At 42.3% G+C, this 21,067-nt stretch overlaps 1 protein-coding gene across 1 annotated transcript in view; it reads left to right on the forward strand.

Annotated features, from left to right (window-relative positions):
* Positions 1 to 14,402, forward strand: part of Dnajc3 (DnaJ heat shock protein family (Hsp40) member C3) — a 32,210-nt gene extending 17,808 nt beyond the window's left edge. The window contains exons 4-12 of the mRNA XM_028771363.1: positions 2,185 to 2,259; positions 3,966 to 4,118; positions 5,880 to 6,061; positions 6,479 to 6,598; positions 8,206 to 8,311; positions 8,533 to 8,653; positions 11,255 to 11,387; positions 12,844 to 12,992; positions 14,226 to 14,402. Of these exons, the coding sequence (XP_028627196.1) occupies positions 2,185 to 2,259; positions 3,966 to 4,118; positions 5,880 to 6,061; positions 6,479 to 6,598; positions 8,206 to 8,311; positions 8,533 to 8,653; positions 11,255 to 11,387; positions 12,844 to 12,992; positions 14,226 to 14,383 (1,197 nt within the window). The 3' untranslated portion in view covers positions 14,384 to 14,402. The remainder of the gene's footprint in view (positions 1 to 2,184; positions 2,260 to 3,965; positions 4,119 to 5,879; positions 6,062 to 6,478; positions 6,599 to 8,205; positions 8,312 to 8,532; positions 8,654 to 11,254; positions 11,388 to 12,843; positions 12,993 to 14,225) is intronic.
* Positions 14,403 to 21,067: the final 6,665 nt, after the last annotated feature.

Here is a 21,067-nt window from a genome sequence, read left to right on the forward strand (position 1 = left end):
TTCCTTCTTCCAATGTCCTTATGTAGGCCTCCAGCAGAAGGTGTGGCCCAGATTAAAGGTGTGTACCACCATGCCTGGATTTGGAACGTGTTCTGTCCCAGGCTGGCCTTGAACTCAAATCTGCATGCCTCTGTCTCCTGGGATTAAAGGCGTGTACTACCTTGCCTAGGCCTAAGTTTTTCATGGCCACTGTGCCTCAAGATCTGGATCACAAGTCATGTCATCCCATGTCAGATCCAGGTCAGAAGCCTGTGTCTTCAGCCTCATGATCTGGATCACAGTGTGCCCTCTGTCTCTGGGTTGTTGTTCATTCCAGGTGTAGTCAAGGTGACACCAGGAATAGCCTTCACACAGGGTATACTAGGTGATTCTTTTTAGAAGCCCGCCAGTATTAACTTTGTTGTTTAGAAAGACGAGTCCATGTGAAGGCTGGAATGTAGGACATGATGTGAGAGAGACTTAACAGGCTGAGTAGGATTTCAGCCAACTGACCACCGTTTCATTTAAGAATGACTTAGGGAGAATAAACAGAGTGGCCCATTCAAGAGGGTGGGGGTTCGGTGGATTGCAAGCATTGCTGGTATGGTTCTTCCTGGCACCACTGCACAAGCTTCATAGGTTCAGAAGCTTACAGTCTCCTATCCTAAAGGCTGGCAAGTCCTGTGAGGGCTGAGCGCTGTCACAGCTTGTATGGGGACTCCTTTGGTGGTACATTGATTAGTTCTATCAGTGTGACAGCACAGCTAACAGACAACTTACGAGAGATTCATTTAAACTCAGAAATTCAGGGCTTTCAGTATTCATGCACAGTCCTTGTTTCCATGATGGTGGGCCTGTGCTGACACTGGCCACCATGGCGGGGGAGCCTATGGAAGAGGAACTCGCTGACTTTATGGCAAATGGGAAGCAGAGAATATACTGTAGTCAGGATAGGATACGGCTCTCAAGGATACACCCTCTGTGTCCTGCTTCCTTAAGCCAGGTCCTGGCTCCTAAAGTTTTTTTACCATCTCCCAAAATGGCAGCACCAACTGAGAATCACATACCAACACATGAACCTGTGTGGGAGATTTCATCAGGATTACATATATGGGCCAGTCAAAATGGCCTAAAAATTAACTTTGTGACCATTGTTTATAATTTACCACATTTCTAAAAGGAAGGGTCCAAGCTAACTAACAGCCATGTAGTACATGTTTAATTTGAAATATGACTGCAATATTATTTTCAAATAGAATTCCCAACTGTCAGTTTTTGTTGACTTTAGTACTCGACACAGCTTAGTGTAACCTTTACAAAGGCTAAGTATCCCATTTTCTTAGCATCATGATCAGTCATTAGCTAGCTGAAATGGCTGTAATGGTTGTTTTTATGTTTATTAATGTTTTTGATAGAAGGTTAGGGGAATTTTATGTTCTGTAAAAGTAATGCATAAACCTAAGTGACAATCTGTGGTGTCTGTTTTTTTTTTTTTTAATTTTAAGAAGAAATTAGTCATCAGATAGTAGGTATATGTTGAAGGGCTAGGGTAATGTATATAATATTAGAAGAAGTAGAATATCAGAAATGAAGGGGGAAGAGACACTGTCTCTCTGTCTATAATAAATATTTACATTGATAATTGAAGGTTTAATGAACAGCAAACCTATTTCTGGAGCTTCGATAGTCTCACTGCAGCTTTCTTTGGAAAAGATTAGTATGATGTCAAAAAGTATCTTTTAAAATTAAAATACAGGGCTTGGAATATATCTTGAAGGTAGAACCGTTGTATCTTCTTTATGAGTCCTTGTGTTTGATACCCAGCTTTATTTTTTTTTTTAAAAAAAAAAGTGTATATAATTCATGTATCATTAACTTCCCATTTTGAAGCATCAGTATGTTTACAGGCTGTGTAACCGCTGCTATCATCTAGTTCCAGGGCACTCTTGTCACTCAGAAAGAAATCTTATTGTGGTAAATAGACAACTCCTGAAACGGAGCCTTTGTGTTGAGCAAAACATTTCTAAAGAAAACTTCAATAAAAATTAATGTACGTTCTATAGCTATAGGAATTTGTCTCAGTAATAAGGCAAGCAAACACTGGAAAAAGGAATATTAGTAACTTGATTACATTATTTATTCTTTATTTTTAAAGAAAATTAAGAAATCCACAGTACTCAGGACAGCCGCTCTGTTTCTTCCTAGGCAAGATTACAGAGAGGGCACTTACTACTCAAACAAGGAAAACTTGATGAAGCAGAAGATGATTTCAAGAAAGTGGTAAGTACCTGGCTCCAAGAAGGTATTGTTGAGAGTCATACAGAATTGATTCTTTGCTGGGAGCCAGCCCTGACAGTCAGGTACTAAAGTGGGACACAGCATTGGACGAAGGCCAAAGGCTGGCGACCTGGCCTTTGAACTCTCTCTTACTGTTTGGGGGCCAGAAGTTGCTGGCTGCTGGGAGCCCTAACCCTTAACTCGCACTGTTCTGGGGTCAAACGCTGATGACTTTTGGCAATTTCACAGAGAAAGTCAGGCGCATGTGAGTGGGGACTGACTCACACACTCTCTCTCTCTCTCTCTCTCTCTCTCTCTCTCTCTCTCTCTCTCTCTCTCCTGATCATCAGTGTCATCAGTTTCACAAGTGTACATGTATACTTATATACGTACACATATGTCTACATACTTATATATGCACTACATATAGACAGACATATATACATATATACATATTGTACATGCATACATCCAGACAGACAGACAGACACACATATATTTGGTGGATGGAGCAGAGCCCCAACAGCCACACTTAATTCCTTCTCTCAGCCTTTTTATAGCTTCTTAGACAAAAGTCCTTTATAAAATTCCCTCACAGATAAAATGGTACACAAAAGGGAATTACAGAAGGATGTCCATAGTAAGTTCAAAGCAGAGTTTCATCCTATAAGCTCAGTATAAGTTCAAAGCAACAGTTTCACGTGGCCTTGCTTTGTCACAGTGCACACCTGTGGCCTCATCCTTGGACCTGATACAGGATGGGTGTTTTTCCTTGATCACAAATCTGTCCCAAGCCTGTTTCTCTTCTCAGTGCAATTGTGAAAGCTCATTGTGTTCCTTATTATGCAGCCTTTACTTACTGTGAGGAGGGGGCACATTCTACCTTGATTCTAACTCATTACATCTTTCTGGCAAAACAACTAAAACCATCTCCTTAAACTTTCTTCTTAACATTATTTGAATCAAATCGGGAGTGCTATAAAGTCAATAATTCATCTAAACAGCATTATAATATGAAAGCTCATCTTCATATTGATCTTCAGGAAGTTTGTCTAATAGGGTGGGCTGATGCCCAGGAACAATTAGGCTATGTAATAGTGACAGTAAGGGCATATCAGCAGTGAGAAGCAATCCTGGGACGAAGTCTCTGGGCTGTGCCTCTCCAGAGCTCACCCATGTAAAACAGTGGGCCATCTCCAGGAAGCTCACTACTTGCCATAGCCTTTCCTGCATGGTTTCTGTCAATATTTTTTCTTTGTAATAAAGTATTTAAATAGTAATTTTATAGCTAAACAAACCTTATATATATAGGAATCATAGTTCCTAAATTAATAGTTAATGACTGGCATCAAAGAATCATATTAACAGTTGGAAGATGCAGTGCACACAATTGATCTGTATGATAACTCTGTCAGTTACAGGCTCACTTTCTTTAACTTAGCTACCTGGGAATCTAGTAATGTCAGCTGAAACAGGCTTCATAGCCTCCAAGTCAGCCGTCTGTGTTACTCCTGCCTTTGTTACTTGCTGGTGTAGAGTGAGTAACCCAATGTTAGCAACTCTTTGTATTGTCTCAGTTTATGGCCGTGGTCTGATTGGCTCCTCTGTGCAGGGTCTGTGCCACGGTTTTTGGAATGGTGAGATCTTTGTGTCTGTTACAGGTATCGGATTTATAAGATTAAAACTTTGATTTTGTTGTTTGGCTGTAGCTCAAATCTAATCCAAGTGAGAATGAAGAGAAGGAAGCCGAGTCTCAACTTGTCAAAGCTGACGAAATGCAGCGCTTGCGCTCCCAAGCCCTCGACGCCTTCGACAGTGCTGATTACACTGCTGCTATAACCTTCCTTGATAAGATTTTAGAGGTGAGTTTCTTACATACTGCAGCTGACGACAAGTCTGGCACTGCTTTTATGTCTCGTGTTAGACACGTTCATGTACTACCAAAACCAAGATAGGATATAGACTGATCTTTGGGTGTTCAGCTCTTAAAAATTGGTCATATAAATTTGCAACTAAAGATTTTTAGTAAATATTGGTATACTGTAAAGTGAGAATTACATTTTTTGTTGTTGTTTTTTTGAGACAGAGTCTTTTCTATTTCTGTATCGCTCTAGTTAACTCAAAACTCTCTGTAGACCAGGCTGGCCTCAAACTCACAGAGATCTGCCTGCCTTTGCCTCACAAGTATTGGGATTAAACACTTGCACTGCCCTACCAGGTTGAGAAGAACGTGTTTTATCCATGGATTGCTTTGCCTTATTTATTTATGTATTTATGTATTTATGTATGTATGTATGTATGTATGAATGAATGAATGTATTTAATTTATTTATTTGGAGAATACTATGCTAGATAATGGGAAAGATGGTGTTTGGAAACAAAGAGGAATACTTTTACAATGAGAACCTTGTAAGAGAGAAGGCAGAGTACGCTATGACAGGGAGGGTTCTTGTAGGAAGCATTGAATTTGGAGTTTCCTTGCTTCAAAGGAGTTCAGAACAAAGCCTAAATGGAAATAATCAATATAATTAACATTTTCACAGCCCTTTAACTTAATACTGGCAGTAAACATATGATATATGGATCTACTTGATAATGAAAAAATTATCTCTGTGTGTGTGTGTGTGTGTGTGTGTGTATGATATATGTGTGTAGTTGTATGTACTGTGATGCCCTTGAAGGGCCAAAGAGGAATTCTGTGCAGTTAGTTCTCTTCTTCTATCTCTGTGTGGGTCCTGTGGATTATACTTGTCACAAGGATTGTATGCAAGCATCTTTACATACTAAACATCTTGCTGGCTCTTATTTGATAATTTTATAGGAGAAATCATGTGATGCGACATAGAGGAATTCTGTTTTTTTAAAGATTTATTTATTTTTTATGTATTGTGAGTATAGTGTAGCTGTCTTCAGAAACACCAGAAGAGGGCATTGGATGGATTTAGTCATCAGTGCAGGGTCAGGATTTAGTCATCAGTGCAGGGTCAGGATTTAGTCATCAGTGCAGCGTCAGGGTTGGGGCTGGGGAAGATAGTTCAGTTGGTGCCCTGAGTGTGACACCTGGTATTGGAGTAACTGGGTCTGGTGAGCATAGGGTATTGGAGGCCAGCTTGTATACATGGTGTCCTGTCTCAAAAAACAAGACAAATCAAGAATTACTAATAGGAACTTAGATTTTCTTAATTATAGCAATTATAATTGTTGAATATTGATTCTTCTCAAACGTTTGAGTGGAATAATCTAATGGTGAATGCGTAGCTTTCCTTCTTTTTTGAGAAAGGTTTCACTGTGCATGAAGCTTGGTTGGAACTAAATGTGCAAGTGCTAGGTTTTCTTATAGTCAGACTTGTAAAACTGTAATCCCAGGAAGAAAGGAGAACAAAGAAAGGCCCTTTTGTTGCATCTCCTTTTCCTGTTAAGAGTTTAAGACACACTCAAGAGATTATCATATTCTGGCTGTCACATGTAAGTGTGTCAGGGTTCTCAACATCATTTATAAAATAATGACCTTATCACACTGACCGAGTGTTTTTATATTTATGAGTGTGTGTGTGAATGTGTAGGGTGCAGGAATCAGTGTGCATACCTATGTGACTTAAAGTCTAGTTCTTTTGTTTCTTAAGGTTTGTGTTTGGGATGCAGAATTGCGTGAACTGCGAGCCGAGTGCTTCATAAAGGAAGGAGAGCCCCGGAAAGCCATCAGTGACTTAAAGGCTGCTTCAAAGCTGAAGAATGACAACACAGAGGCATTTTACAAAATCAGCACACTCTACTACCAGCTAGGAGACCATGAACTGTCTCTCAGGTCAGTTCCTTCACCTCTAGCTGCTCTTTCTACAGTTTTCATAGCATGTTAATAGAAATATTAAAGGCTTTTAAAAATACCTATATCCACTCAAATAACTTCGGTTATCCCTAAGGTAATATGTACATATAATACATAGATCCTACAGTTGATCTTCCTGAAACAGTCTTACTAACGTAAGCGAGGATGCTGTTTTACTTACTGAGCTGAACTGGAGAATCCAGTGTGTGACTGTGTGCCATTTCAATTACTGTGTCTATGAGACAATATGCATAGCAAATTATGAAGTCAGCATGTTTCCATCGTTCCAAAGAAAAAGAACTTAATGATGATTTCTCTACTTAATACAGAGAGGTATTCAATGATTATTTTGACTTGGAATATTGCCAGTAATGTTTTTTTAAATTCCACGAGCAGTGAAGTTCGTGAGTGTCTGAAACTCGACCAGGATCACAAGCGGTGTTTTGCACACTATAAGCAAGTGAAGAAACTTAACAAGCTGATTGAGTCAGCTGAAGAGCTGATCAGGGACGGCAGGTAAGAGCCTTTCCTCATCCGCCTGGTTAGGATCCAGACGGCACTGAGCCGAGCAAACTCATCAGGATTATGTACACTGTTGAAGCGGCAAGATAGAAGTAACAGTAACTGCATAGCATCCTGACGAGCAGCTGTGTGTGACGTCAGGTGTGTCCTCGTTTGTGCCTGCAGGGTTTAGTCTTTAAGGTTTATGTGGGAGGTGCATGGACCTCAGTGCTGGGGGACGGAGCTGGTAGCCAAGTGCTAGAGCAGAACTTAATGGGAGAAGCAAGAAGAGAGCCGTAACCCCGTCGGAGGCCGTGAAGGCCAGGAGTAAGAGAAGAGCTCTTAGAGAACTGCGGATATTACATTGTCCTCTAACAGTGGGAGTGTGTGTGGATACTGGGGCACAGGGCTTGACAGGCTGGACCAGCACTGTCGGAGAGAAGACTTTCCACACTACTGCTTAGTGGGAGGTAGAGTCTGACCGGCTCCTACCCCATTGCCTTTGTAGCTGTCAGGAGAACGCTTTGCCCAGTTTACCCCAATGTCTTGCAAACTAACGTGATCAAGATCTGTCACTGCTCAAGTCTGTCTTAGGTCACCTTTCACAGTCACAACTCCTCTCCTGTCCCAGTCATCCTTAGACTCTAGCAACAGTGGGTACATTCCTTGTCTATAGCTTTGCCATTGTAAAGAGTCTGAAAGAAATGGAAACAAAACCTGTCAGCTTTTGAGATGAGCCTGCATTCTCCTTAGCATATATATTCTCCTTAGCATAATTCTCTGGGCATTTACCCAGCTTCTAGAATTAATCCTCCCTTTCTGTTTGTTGGTGACTGTCTTCCATGGTACTACTGTCTGCTATAGTTAGCTAGCCATCCGCTCACTGACGATCACACAGCTGCTTTAACATGGACGGCTTAGGTTAGAGCGATGGCCCAGCGGCAGAGTGAGTGCTTCTGACTTATGCAAAGTCCTGGGTTTTGCTCTCAAGTGCTGCTCCCTGCTGCCTGCTCTGTGTGTGTGTGTGTGTGTGTGTGTGTGTGTGTGTGTGTGTAGTCTGTTTTGTGAATGTTTTCTGGGGAGACATGAACAAGTGTTTGCCAGTGACAGAGCAAACAGTTTGGTGAAGTAGCAAGGTTCCTGGACTTAGAGGAGCATGACCGGGCCTGAGGCAGCTCCACTGTTGGGTTCCCCTCAGAATGAAGAGTGAGACAGGGTCTCTTCATTTAACTTTCCATCACCTATATGCCCTAGCCACATGCTTTCAACTGTTTTTGTTCAATTTTCTTGTGAGCATAGGCAAATACATGCCCTGGAGAATGTGTCTGGGGCTCTTTCGGCCACGGAGTTTTAGGGATTAGCTCAGGTCTTCAGTCTTGTGACAGGAATCTTCACCTGATGAGTCCTCTGGCTGCTCCCCTCCCCCGCCCCCAGCCCCAGCTTTAGAGACTCATGTCTCTGTGTTGAACAGGCTCCTCTGGATTAAGGTTAGAGGGACTTATTTGGAGGCAGGTCTTGTGTCCTTTCCACTGTATTTACTAAGTGACACATAGTGAAAGGAGGGCGGTGTCTGCAGCTTTGGAAACCGTCTCCTTATTCCTCACTGGTTGCTTATTTCATAGATACACAGATGCAACCAGCAAATATGAATCAGTCATGAAGACAGAGCCCAGTGTTGCTGAGTACACAATCCGCTCAAAAGAAAGGATCTGTCACTGCTTCTCTAAGGTGAGCTGGCATGTTCCCAGACATGGAACAGCAGCCACAGTGGGCTTAACCATTCATTTGGTCATTCCGTGCACACACTACTGGCCGTCTCTCTGATCCATAGTGCTTATTTTTAATTCATTTTGGCAGTGAGTATTGAACTCGGGAACTCATGCGTGGCGGCAGGCACTACCATTGAGGTGCGCCTCCAGCCCATCCTCTTTTCTTGCGTTTACTTTTAGGATGAGAAGCCTGTTGAAGCCATTCGAATATGTTCTGAAGTTTTACAGATGGAGCCCGACAATGTAAATGCTCTGAAAGACCGAGCAGAGGCCTATTTAACAGAGGAGATGTATGATGAAGGTAAGGGGAGGAGTCTGACCTGCACTATCTAAAGGTTAAAGTGGGAAACCAGCACAGGTTCAGTTGCATTTTATTTTGAACAGATTCATCTGCAAAGGGCTAAGAATTTGAAAAATTGGTAATTATTCTGTCTTAGTGGATCATAATAGGCACAGCATCTGAGGAAAGAATTCTGTTGAAACCAGGTCAGTGGGATATGGAAGTATGTATAGTACATACATATAAAGTGTGCATACACCTTCCTTTGACAGGATGATTCTGTGACCTCCAAACTTTAGCAGCATTAGGGTGAGCTAAGAGGCTTCCTCCTAGATGTTATGAGGACCTCAAAGGACGGCAGTCCTGGAGCATACACAGTAGTATGTTAATTGAAAGATAGAATCATTACCTGTATTGTCTTTTACCACATTTTTAATAGTACTATATGAACATTTAATTAGGGTTTTTTTGCTAATTTTAAATTTTTTTTGATGATTTCCCATGGGTTTTAATCAGAATTACCTCCTGTTCTCTCCAACACACCTCCCTCCTTATATCAGTTCACTTTTTATTTTTAATAGTACATCGACCTTAAGGTTGTTTATAGGAGCATGTGCATGTCAAGTAGACTTGAATCATGTGTTGTTAACGATTACCTCCCGTAGTGCGGGGTCTGAGGAAATAAAACGAAAATTAGGTGGCTACCGTATGCCTGTGGGAAGTATTTTAGGTTCTAGTCAGTCCCTGTTGTTAATCATGTGCAACACGGAACAACCAATAATTCTACCCTTTCTATAGCCTGACAGATCTGCATACTGTATCTTAATAAGTATCACGAAGAAGACTTGGTGGCTGGGGATGGTGAGGTGGCTCCGTGAGTAACGGTGCTTCCTGCGGCAAGCCTGCCGACCTGAGTTCAGTGTGGGACTCGTGGTAGATGGGATAGAACCACTGCAGTTCTCTGACCTCCATGTGCTGTGTGGCACCTCCCCCAGCTCTCAATTTCAAATGAAATCACAGTTTTTAAATTTAACGGTGAAACTGTGAGTTGGGTGTTGGTGGTGTACACCTTTACTCCCGGTTTTTGGAAAGCAGAAGCAGGAGGATCTCTGAGAGTTCGAGTCCAGCCTGGTCTACAGAGCAAGTTCTAGGACAGCCAGGGCTGCACAGGGAGACAGTGTCTCCCTGTAAAGAAAAGAATGTAAATGTGTTTTAAATTAAGAACAGCAGATTTGTGTGTCTTGAAACACTTTTCTCTCATATCCTTTCGAGAGAACTTTCTTCCAAGGCTAGGGTAGTAGGTGCTTTGGATAGTAGTTGTTAACTTAAACCTCACTAATATTTGAGATAGTTTATGAACTAAGTTAGAAAACATTCCCTGTAGGTGAATCACAGTAATAGCATCCTATAACACCACAGGGTATAAGTCAGCCTCCAGGTTAGTTGTTCACGTTGGGCTTGTCTATTGATACTATTGGCTCATTTTCAGTGTACAACAAGTAGCTTAAGTGTGTTAAGCTTGTCATTTTATTATTTGTTCAAGTTCCTTCTTACACCCTTTACACAATTAACTGTTGCCAAGATAAATAAATGTTATCCAAATAAATTTCTTTTTCCACACTATTTTTCCACAAATAATAGAATTTGGTTTCAAAATCCTTTAATTTGTTTATTTAGAAAATGTGTGTCAAGGCTCCCTGACTAACATCAGACTTGGTAGGACATATTGACTTAGCCTGCAGTTGTGTTCAGGGGCTCAGATGTGCTCCACGGAGGATGAAAAGTGCAAAGGATCAGCCAGGTTCTGGAGGAAACTTAAGATTCTGAATATTTTTCTTCTATGAACCAACACAAATAAATTTAGTTCTACAACTAGGCCCCAACAGAGACCCAGCACCCAGGGCTGTCACTGAACTTCAGTTTCTAGTCACTGTCTAATCATACCTAGATTTCAGACTCCCAGGCATAGTGAGTCTGTGAGTCTAAGGAATACTGGAATGTTTCTGAAATTCAGCATCCCCCACTTGCCCATGCATAAAAAATGGTCATCAGCCTTCCTTTTAAAGGCTGAATCTCAGTCCTGCTTCATTGGTTCTTTTTGCTTATTAGATACCTAAATACTTTCAAAACACGTACTGTAGATTTCCTCCAGACCTATCCCACTAGGTCTTTGTGTTTTGATTGACACTGCTATCACGTTGGCAGTACTGAGCTGATGGTTCTTCCAGCTCCCTTTGTACCTGTTGCTTTCTCCAGACCATCAACCACAGATGTCAATGCTGATTTTGTTTCCAAGTGTACTCCTTCCTTTGCTATGCAGTGGTCGTTTAAGTCTTAGTGGTGCTGAGATTGCTCTGTATAACCTTAAAGGAGGTGTGAGGAGACAGTGTGGGAGGGTAGACAAGTGAACCAGCCACTGAGCTCTGTCCAACAGCAGCACGAACTCCAGCCTCAACTGTGAATTCAGTTTAAGCAAAATGATGAGACTGGTACTCTCTAGGCTCTTAGAAGCAGCAGTGAGCGAAGGAGCTGGCAAGGAGGACACAGTTCTGCGCTGGTAGAATGCATAAGGCACTGAATTGTAATTCCCCTAACAGCCTTTTCCTAAACGTATCTTGACAGCCATTCAGGATTATGAAGCTGCCCAGGAACACAATGAAAATGATCAGCAGATCCGGGAAGGTTTAGAGAAAGCCCAGCGGTTACTGAAACAGTCCCAGAAACGAGATTATTATAAAATCTTGGGAGTGAAAAGGTGAATTACTGAAGCTTGCATGCTGTATTTAATCAACTGCTTCAGAGCTACTCTAGCTCCTTTTGTCTTAACCTGGCTCACTTTACTTGTTACTCGAACATCTCGACATCATGAACTGTCCTCAGTATGCTACGGGCAAGTCTTTCATAGCGATCAGGAGCGCACTATAGATAGGTGGTGAATGAAGGCTGGGGCATCTACACTTCCCAGTCCTCGTCTCTGGGAAAGATAAGAAGTAGAGGTACACTCTACTGTGGCTGGAGTGGGAAGGAAAAGGCAGCCTCTCTGGGCCTAGAGTTGAGGCCCTGCTATTACTGTGTGACTAGAGTTGAGGCCCTGCTATTACTGTGTGACCCATTTTCCAGGTTGGAGAGAGGGCTTGGGGCTAATAGCACTGGGTCATGCAGAGGACCAGGTTCAGCTTTCAGTACCCACATGGTATGGCTCACAGCCTTGTCTAACTCCAGTTCTGACCTTCACTTCTGGCTCTGTCATTGTACACACATGGTGGTCACACATGCAAACAACATATACATAAAATAAAAATTGTTATCCAAAAAACAAGACCCAGGTACGCTGTCAGCTTTCGTAGTATTAAGTAAACGTAACCTAAAATAAGGGGTTCAAAGAGATTTTGTGTACGAGTGTGTGTGCTTTATTCTGATTAATAGATTGATAGGGTCTCACTGTACAACCCTGCCTGGGCTGAAGTCACAATGTACATCTAGATAGCCTTAAACTCAGAGGGACTCATGTGCCTCTCCTCTGTGTGCTTCTGGGATTCAAGGCTTGCACTACCATCTCTGGTGTGAGAATTTTTTTAATGCCCAGGAAACCCTAAATCATGGTAGTGTGGAGACTCAGAAAGTTGCAGTTGTAAAGACCTGGACTGTCCTGTAAGACACTTAGTCGTGCAGAAGTGTCTCGGGAAGGAAGCCTTGGGTTTTAGTCAGTGTAGTGGGCTTGCCTTGTATACAGTTCTCAGTGTTTGTCCCCAACCATCCCTGTGGCCCCAAAAGGAAGGAAAACCAAAATTGACTGTCTAGAATAGTATGCTAAGTCTTTGATCTTTGACTTACATCTTTGGAACTTCTAGGAAAACAGCTGTGTATCATCAGCTGTCCCTCCCTCCCTCCCTCCCTCTCCCCCTCCCTTCCTCCCCCCTCCCTCACTCCCTCCCTCCCTCCCTCCTTTTTACACACACAGAGCTTACAGTATTTGTTTGCTGTGTTGTGATGAACCTCAGGTTGATACATATGCAAGGGAAGCTGCCTACCACTGAGTTCTCCAACAGGACTACCAGCACAGCTCTTGTGGTTTTTTTTGAAAGGAATTTGGACCTTTTCTCTTCTGCATGAGTTTGGGAATCCTTAGGTACATGGTGTAGTAGAAAGAATATTGAATGTAGAATACTTTTTTCCTGACAATTACGAAATAATTTCCCCCAATCCTACAGAAATGCCAAAAAACAAGAAATCATTAAAGCATACCGAAAGTTAGCACTGCAGTGGCATCCAGATAATTTCCAGAATGAAGAAGAAAAGAAAAAAGCAGAGAAAAAGTTCATTGACATAGCAGCTGCTAAAGAAGTCCTCTCAGACCCAGGTACCTCTGTTCTTGAAGCAATGCAGGGAGTGACTCTTCCTGCCTGTTCCCATCCCAGGCAGTGTGGAGCAGCGGGGTGGGGAGCTGGAGGGCTGTGGGTGCTGGCGAGTACTGTGGTCTCACAAGTCTCTTCCTGTAGTTTGGAAACTCTCAGGTAAATGGGGTAGTGGAAGAATAGTGAATGTGGAATACTGTTTTCCTACTTGAACAAGCTCTTGTCACCTCTTAGGTGTTTTTCTTTTTTCTGTAATCACATGAAAGAACAACACTGAACATAATAGACATATCTTAGACTCCTGTTAGCTTCCTAGCTCAGTGATGGATGATTCTTGGTACCAAATTCCCAAATGTCTCAGGAGCCTGGTGAGGAAATCAGAATGTCAAGCTGGCTTAGTAGATCACCAGCTGGGGCTATTGGGCCCCCATGGATGTTAACAGCAATCTTGCTCCAAGTCACGTGAACAGATTTACTGGTTGACATGTATGTGAAGGAGACAGGGTAAGAATTCATTCAGAATGCTTTTCTGTGCCTTTCCTATGGATAGGGACAGGCATTCTAATTCTAGCTAGAAAGGTTCAACAATGAGGAAATCAAGTTTTGCCTCTTGAGCAAGTCTTCTGTGCATCCATTTATACTACAGAATTGAAATGCCTTTTTGTCCCAAGTAAGTTGTAATCTAGTAAGCACTTTGTTATTAAATATGGTAGGTACTGTTCTGTTTCTCAAATGCAAAGTGCATTGCAAATTGTAATGCAGTGACTGGTTGGAGCAGAGTCAGGCTCTTTAGGGATCTGGAGGTGTTAAGGGAGTTCTGTCCCCTTCTACCAACCTTGAGAGTGCCTCAGGTGTCCTTCCTGGGTCACCAACTCTGAGAGTGCCTCAGGTGTCCTTCCTGGGTCACCAACTCTGCGCGTGCCTCAGGTGTCCCTCATGCGTCTGCATTATGTGAGGAAACAGCCTGTGGAGTGTTGTGTTGCACCTGCTGGGCCACATAGCTCAAGAAGCTCCTTAGGTACTTTGTGGAGGGGACTCGATGAGGTTCTTGCCTGATGGCTGTCATTTAGGGGTGAGAGTAATGACAGGCTGCTCTGTGACGAGTGAGCCTGACTTTGGGAGTTCTCTTTGCAGTTGTTTTCTTTAGGATGGGAATGAGTAAGTATGGGTTTGAGTATTAAGGCTTTGTACCTATACCTTAGATTAGTATGTGAGTCTTAAGTTGTTTTCTTTTGTAGAAATGAGAAAGAAATTTGATGATGGAGAAGACCCTCTTGATGCAGAGAGTCAGCAAGGAGGTGGTGGCAACCCCTTCCACAGAAGCTGGAACTCATGGCAAGGCTTCAATCCCTTCAGCTCAGGCGGACCGTTCAGATTTAAATTCCACTTCAATTAAACCAGCTATTTTACTGCTCCTTCTCTTCTTTTTTTTTTATATTATTTTTAACATTAAAAACAAATTTTGTTTGGGATTCTAATGGAAACAAAATGGAACAAATCTTTTAGTTTATCTATAACCAAAGAGTTGTTTTAAAGAAAAAAAGCTGTGCTTACTTTAAGGTTGACAGGCCTGTCAGGGTGGGAAGCAAGGAACTGTAGTTCTGACAAGGCAGCCTGTACTCATTTTGTGACTTCTGGGAGAAGAGGTGAGGTATTTATTTACTCTATGGGGGTGTTCAGAAGCATTAACTATCCATCTGTCACCCTGGAGCAGAGAGATTCTATCCAGGTGTGTGTATTGACCATGAGGAGGAGCTGTGTCCTTGGTGGACTGTGTCTCAGTTTTGGAAGGACTGTGAACAGCTGAGTGTGACTCTCGGAGGAATAGTTATGCTTAGACCGTGCTCAATCCAGTCACTTGCAAGTATTCCTGCACCAGTGTCATCAGCTCTCCCTGCGGGAGGGAGAGGCCAAGACTGGCTTCCCAGCAGGTGGAGGTCATATGTCCAGGTGTAGACTGGAAGTATTTTTGTTGTTATTTTATATCTATAGGAGAATACCAATTTAACTTGAATTTAATTGTTAAATTTAACAGAGTAAGTTAAAATATATGAAAGAGGCTCTGTGGTATTTTAGACAATACTGTTGAAAGTCAGTTTGAAATACTTTTTAAGAAAGCGAAGTTCCAAGTTATTTGGTAGAACTTTCCTGTCACAAAATTGGTTTAGAAAGGGAAAGTTGCTCTGTCCACATGAGCAGAGCATTATGGTTGCCTTTTGTGAGGTGAAGCAGTTTTTCCTCCTCTTACATGTTTAGTCCAGCTGTCTTGGTTATATTGTGTGCTGGGGTTTGGACTAGATGTTCCTTGGTTGTTTATTCGGAGAGAAGAAAGTAGTCTTGCAAACCCATTCAACTCTGGCTGTGTACCTTCTATCATACACTTAATAAGATGGCATTTCCTCCCGAAACATTCCTGTCTCTCTTACTTTAATTCAGATACTTCTTTAAGAAATGTACTAGTCAGTATTTGTATACTGAATAATTTTTGCTCTAAAAATCTGTTGGTAAATCAAGAATATTGAATATTTATGGAACTACTGATGCTGTATTGAAAACTTAAAAGAATTACTTTGGTAAGAATGATCACCTCTATTCTAGAAAGTTTTTTTTTTTTTTAAACCTTGTGAGATATTTTAAGCATAAATGTCTAATATATTGCTTTTATGAAATTAAACATTTTAGTAAATGGTGGGAAGGAAGCATGAATGTAGCAGCCAAGCACAAATCATTTTCTTAGCCTGTAGTCATCCTTGAGCAGATACAGAAAAATATTTTGTTAACTGCAAGAACATGAGTTACAAAGTTGAGTTGGGCAAAACATTTAAGTGCTTTTTGCCTCTCCTTAGGAGCCTGTCTCTTACCAAAACACTTAACAATGCATTTTGAAATACCTTTCAACTTTCATTTTGCTTCAGTGTCTCAAGATTCAAGGCAGGCAAGAAAACTCGTAGCTTTTCTCCTAGCAGTAGAGACAGGCAGAAGCAGGTGGATTCCTAAGAGTTTGAGCCAGCTTAGGTTACATAGTGAGTTCCCTGCCAGGGCCTCCAACAAAATATTAAATCAGTTCAAGCCAGTGTGAAACATTGAATGAAAAGCACTTTTGTGTGTTTTTCAAATCTTAGTAATCTTATGTTAACTACTTATGTTATAGTTGTCTTTCAGTCTGACTCCTTTTGTGATGTTGTCACTCACAGTTGTGAACTGGAGTGATGGCATCTGTGAGCTTTCCCAAGCTCAGTGTTCACTAGCAGAACAAAGGAGCCGTCAGGACGCTCCCACTCCCACTGAGAGCGATGGGAAGCTGCCAGCAGTGTGGAGCCAGCGGGATGCTGACAGGGCTGACGGTGGGCTGCATGGACATGGCCCAGGTCTACCTGCCTCCTCACTCATTTCCCCTTCCTACTTGTAACAACCCAAAGCAACTGAGGATTAGGCTTTGTCATTGCCAGCTTCGGTACCAAGGGCAGATGCTATGGCAGGAGATGAGAGAGAAGGATGTCCTGTCCTGGATGCTGTCAGCTGTCTTCTGTGTCCAGCCTGTCCCAGAGGAGTCACAGTGTGGGAACAGTGGTTCCTGCTACCCGCCTGACATTGAACCACAGTACTGAGAATGCGTTCTCTGCCTCTTCTCTCACTGCAGAGCTACTTCCACATCCCAACATCTGTGTTTAGGAACTGCAGGTGACCTTTGTGCTCGTTCTGGGGAAACCATGACCAATGTTCACCTTGGCTGAGCTCTTTTCTCTTCATAGACGGTCCTTCCTTGGTGGACCTTCCTTCTTAGTGCAGTGTCACTGGGCTGTGTCCAGTGCTCATCGCTCGGGAAGAAGGAAAAGTGTCTGCTTGAGGGCCACTCCTTTTATTTCTCAGTTCTAATACTTTATTCTTTCTTACTCTGAATAGAAGAAAGCCTGAAAATATCTCAGTAGTTTATTAATGTGAATTGGATCTAACATCTTAATTTAAAAATATCAGTACTCAGTGTTAAAGGTCTGTTTTTAAATAGCAATATGCAGATTTATCAGAGTTCTGATAATGAATGGAATTAGATTTTTTATTTAAATGTAAGCAGGCATGGCGGCTCATGCCTGGAATCCCAGAGTGTGGGGCTGCAGCATGGCATGCCACTGTGACCTTAGGCCCCACAGGCATGGTAGCTCATGCCTGGAATCCCAGAGTGTGGGGCTGCAACATGGCGTGCCACTGTGACCTTAGGCCCCACTTCAAAAGTAACAAATTTAAACACCTATCTCTAAAACGAGTGTGAGAAAGGGTTACGGATAACTGAGTAAAGCTTGTCAGTAGTCCACACTAGCTACTCCTGGGTCAGATGCCGGCATGCAGACTTGACTCTGCAGGGCCCGTGTGTGCCGACATGCCTTACAGATACATCCCTGGGTAACTGGTGACTGAAGACGGTTTTCTTGACTGTACTTGACTTTGCTGTGGTGAAGGAAGGAGAGGAGATGGTAATCTCTAAGAGCTAATCTTTTTCCAAATCCTATCATTCCTTTTCTATTAGTGGCAGAATTTATTCTGTAATTTCAAATGATGTTAAAAGGGGGAGGTATTTTTTTTAAACAGATGATCTCATTTGCTGAATGATCTAAGAGTAAAATTAGCCACTGCGTGGCTTTGTGTACAGTAACAACAGGCTATATTGTACTGTCTGTGGTTGAAATACCTGTGCAGAGAAATGCAGGCACAGGGGAGGTAAAAATTAGAGATGTTTGGTGACTTAAATTATTACTCCTAAGTTTATATTTGTTTTAAATGGGCCAAACCTTACTTAATCCATCTCAATTTAGTGTTTTAATAAAAAAGGAACTAAAATTATTTCAACTTGGGCTTACACGTGTCAATGAATATGGGCAATATTTTTATGCCCGTGTATTTTCACATTTAATAAAAATATTTATGGTCATATCCACTACTTTCTTGCTTGTGATTCATGTTTAGCCTTTGAGTTAAAATTGTAAGGAAGTCCATCTTAGAAATCTATTTATACCTTTATTGCACACAAGATCAGGGACTGAGTTGACGAAAGGTCTGTATTCTCATTCTAATTTTCAGCCTAGGTAAATGTATCACTTTTTTTTTCTTTAGGGCTGGAGAAAGTGAAAACTACTCAGTTACAGAATGTAAAGTCCTCCCCACCACCACCCCCACAACCCCCGTGAGGAAATACCATGAGCAAGCCTTCACATCACTTCATCAGTGAGGAAGTCAGGACAGGAGCTCACACAGGGCAGGAACCTGGAGGCAGGAGCTGATGCAGAGACCATGGAGGGGTGCTGCTTATTGGTTTCCTCAGCCTGCTTTCCTGTAGAACATCAGCCTAGGGATGGCACCACCCACGGTGGGCTGGGCCCTGCCCCATCCATCACCAATTTAAAAATGCCCTACAGGCTTGCCTGTGTGGAGGCATTTTCTCAGTTGACGTTCCTTCCTGTCGGATAACTTAAGCTCTTGTCAGGTGACCCCTTGTCAGTTTGAACATACAAGCACATCACTGTAAAGCCTCTACCTTTCCTTCTTTGTTCACCCCCAAGATCACACAGGAATGTAAACATCACAATATGAAATATTTTACAGTCTTACAAATTCAAACTTAAAAAAAAATCCAAAGTCTTAAAATCTAAGTGTTTCAATTTAGGCCCCTATAATGTAAAAAAAAAAAAAAATCTTATTTCAAGAGGGAAGAACTAGGGCACAGTCACATTCTGGTCAAAGTAAAATGCAACTCAAACTGTATAAATAACTCAATGCCCAGTATTCACTCATGATCTTCTGGACTTCTCCCAGGGGCTTAGGTCACGTCCCTGGCTCTGCTCTCTGTCCACACTGCTTGTCTTCGAGGCTCAGACCAGCCCTACTGCACAGCTGCTACTGTTGGTGTTTTCCCCATGGTATTGGCAACTCTAAAATGATGGGGTCTTCTGCTGCAGTAGGGCTGCACATTCACCAATAGCCTCTCTTTTGCTCCTTTCATGGTGCCAAGCCTCAGCTGCTCTGCCTGACCACTTTGTCTTCCGAAATAGCAACATCTGGGAGGTGGACATTACCGAGCTTGGCTGCCAGCATGCTGTACAACCTCTAGAACACAGCTTGTGTGCGACACTCAGGAAACACTTCCTAGAAGACCACTTCCAATGTTGGTCTTCTCTTCATCGGGGCTGATCCTTCTGTCACAGCAGAGTAAAGGTTCCACATTAGTGGTTCTGCTCTCTTGTTAACCACAGCTAATTCTTCAGCTCCAGCTGATCAGAACCACAGATTCTTCACACAAATGAGCGGGCAGAGTCTTTGCTTCTCAATGAAGCAGACGCCATTGTTTCCACTGTAATCTACATTCTTATCTTCTCAGGTTCTCCAGAACAGCCCACTGATGTCTCAACAGCTTTTCAAGTCCAGCATCCCAGAGTCCTCTAATAATGTCCCCTAGACACGACGGTCAGCTCTGTCACAGCATTAGCCACTCCAGGGGCCTATTTCTGTCTGAGTTAGGGTTATCATTGGTGTGATGAAACACAGTAATCAAAGCAAGCCGGGAGGAGAGGGTTTATTTGGCTTACACTTTCACACCGTTCACACCACCACCCAGCTTCAAATCAGATATTTTATGTCAGAAATTAATTGCAGTATAAATTGAATGTTTTAAGAAATGCAGTGAGCGAGGAGGGAAAGGAAGGTATTGGCTTAACTGGAATTCGTGGAACAGCCAGGGAAGAGTTGTTCAGGGTTGGGTCTTGAACTGTACCCTAAAGGTTCCATTCTACCAGCCTTCTCTGGTGCTACTGTCAAGTGGGAAATGGAACCTTATAAAAGGTCAAACCCAGTAAAAAGGATCCTGGTGGCATGTCCTAATGGGTACAGAGACCTAGTCCCATTCTCTCGTCCCTTGCTTCCCAGCAGTGCTGAGGTGAGCCTACTCCCCTATAAAGAATTGTGCTCTCATGAGCCCAAAGCAATGTAGGAAAGTGTCCATGGACTGAAATCCTGAGTGAAAAAACTCTTTCTTCTATAAATTGTTTGTCTTGGATATTTTGTCACAGAAAGTAGGTAAATATGTGTATTTTTCAAATTCTCTGTAGGCTATACTATCAGATTGAGCAGGATTACAGTGTAGTTACGAAGAGCTAAAAGGAACCAAGACACACATACCTTCTGTCTCAGTATGAAACGTGTATACAGACCTGTCCCAGGATGAACCAGCCCATCTCTAGACGCAGAGCATGCCTCGCCACACTGGAAGTTTCCACCATGCCCTGCAACTCTGTCTGGAAGGGGTGACTAGGACACTAGCCAGCTCTATTAAATGTTTCTCAAGAACAATCTGAAGAGCTTTTTAAACAGGCAGGAATTCCCATGGTTACATGGGACCTGTCAGAGGTGTCCAGCCTTTTCCTACTGTGACCTGATGCTGCGTCTACAGACATGCTGAGCCTTACTCAGAACCATCCCTGGATGCATACAGCCCACCACACATGCATCCAAGGGCACAAGTTATCCATTGAGATCACATTTAGGTGGATGACATCTAAAGGACACAAAGGTATGTTCTAGTCCCAAGATGCTTTAAGTATAGAATATTTGAGTAGTTTAAAAATATTTACTATTCCTATTTATCTAAACACAGCCGGGAAAATCTTTTACTTAGTTTCTATAGGAATATACAGTTTACAGTGCACTGTGTCTTTCGTTTAATGACTATTAAAGTGTAAAATGGGCTCGCTTTTAATAATTCAGAGAAAGCCATGAGTCCTTTTTCTTAAAAAGCACAAATTTCTGTAATTTTCAATGCATTTTTTTGAATAAGGAAATATACTTGAAGCTGGAATTCTAAACCAATGGGGACCTTCAAGAACCCTAAAGGACATCTGATGACATCACACTAGCTGGTGAAAACAACAGCAGCAGCAAAAACAACCACAGCAAAAACAACAACAACAACAACAGCAGCAGCAGCAGCAGCAGCAGCAGCAAAACAACCACAGCAAAAACAACAGCAAAAACAACAACAACAACAACAACAGCAGCAGCAGCAGCAGCAGCAGCAAAACAATTACAGCAAAAACAG

This window comes from Grammomys surdaster, unplaced genomic scaffold, assembly GCF_004785775.1.
Source record: "Grammomys surdaster isolate TR1022 unplaced genomic scaffold, NIH_TR_1.0 65, whole genome shotgun sequence".
In the NCBI taxonomy this organism is placed as follows: Eukaryota; Metazoa; Chordata; class Mammalia; order Rodentia; family Muridae; genus Grammomys; species Grammomys surdaster.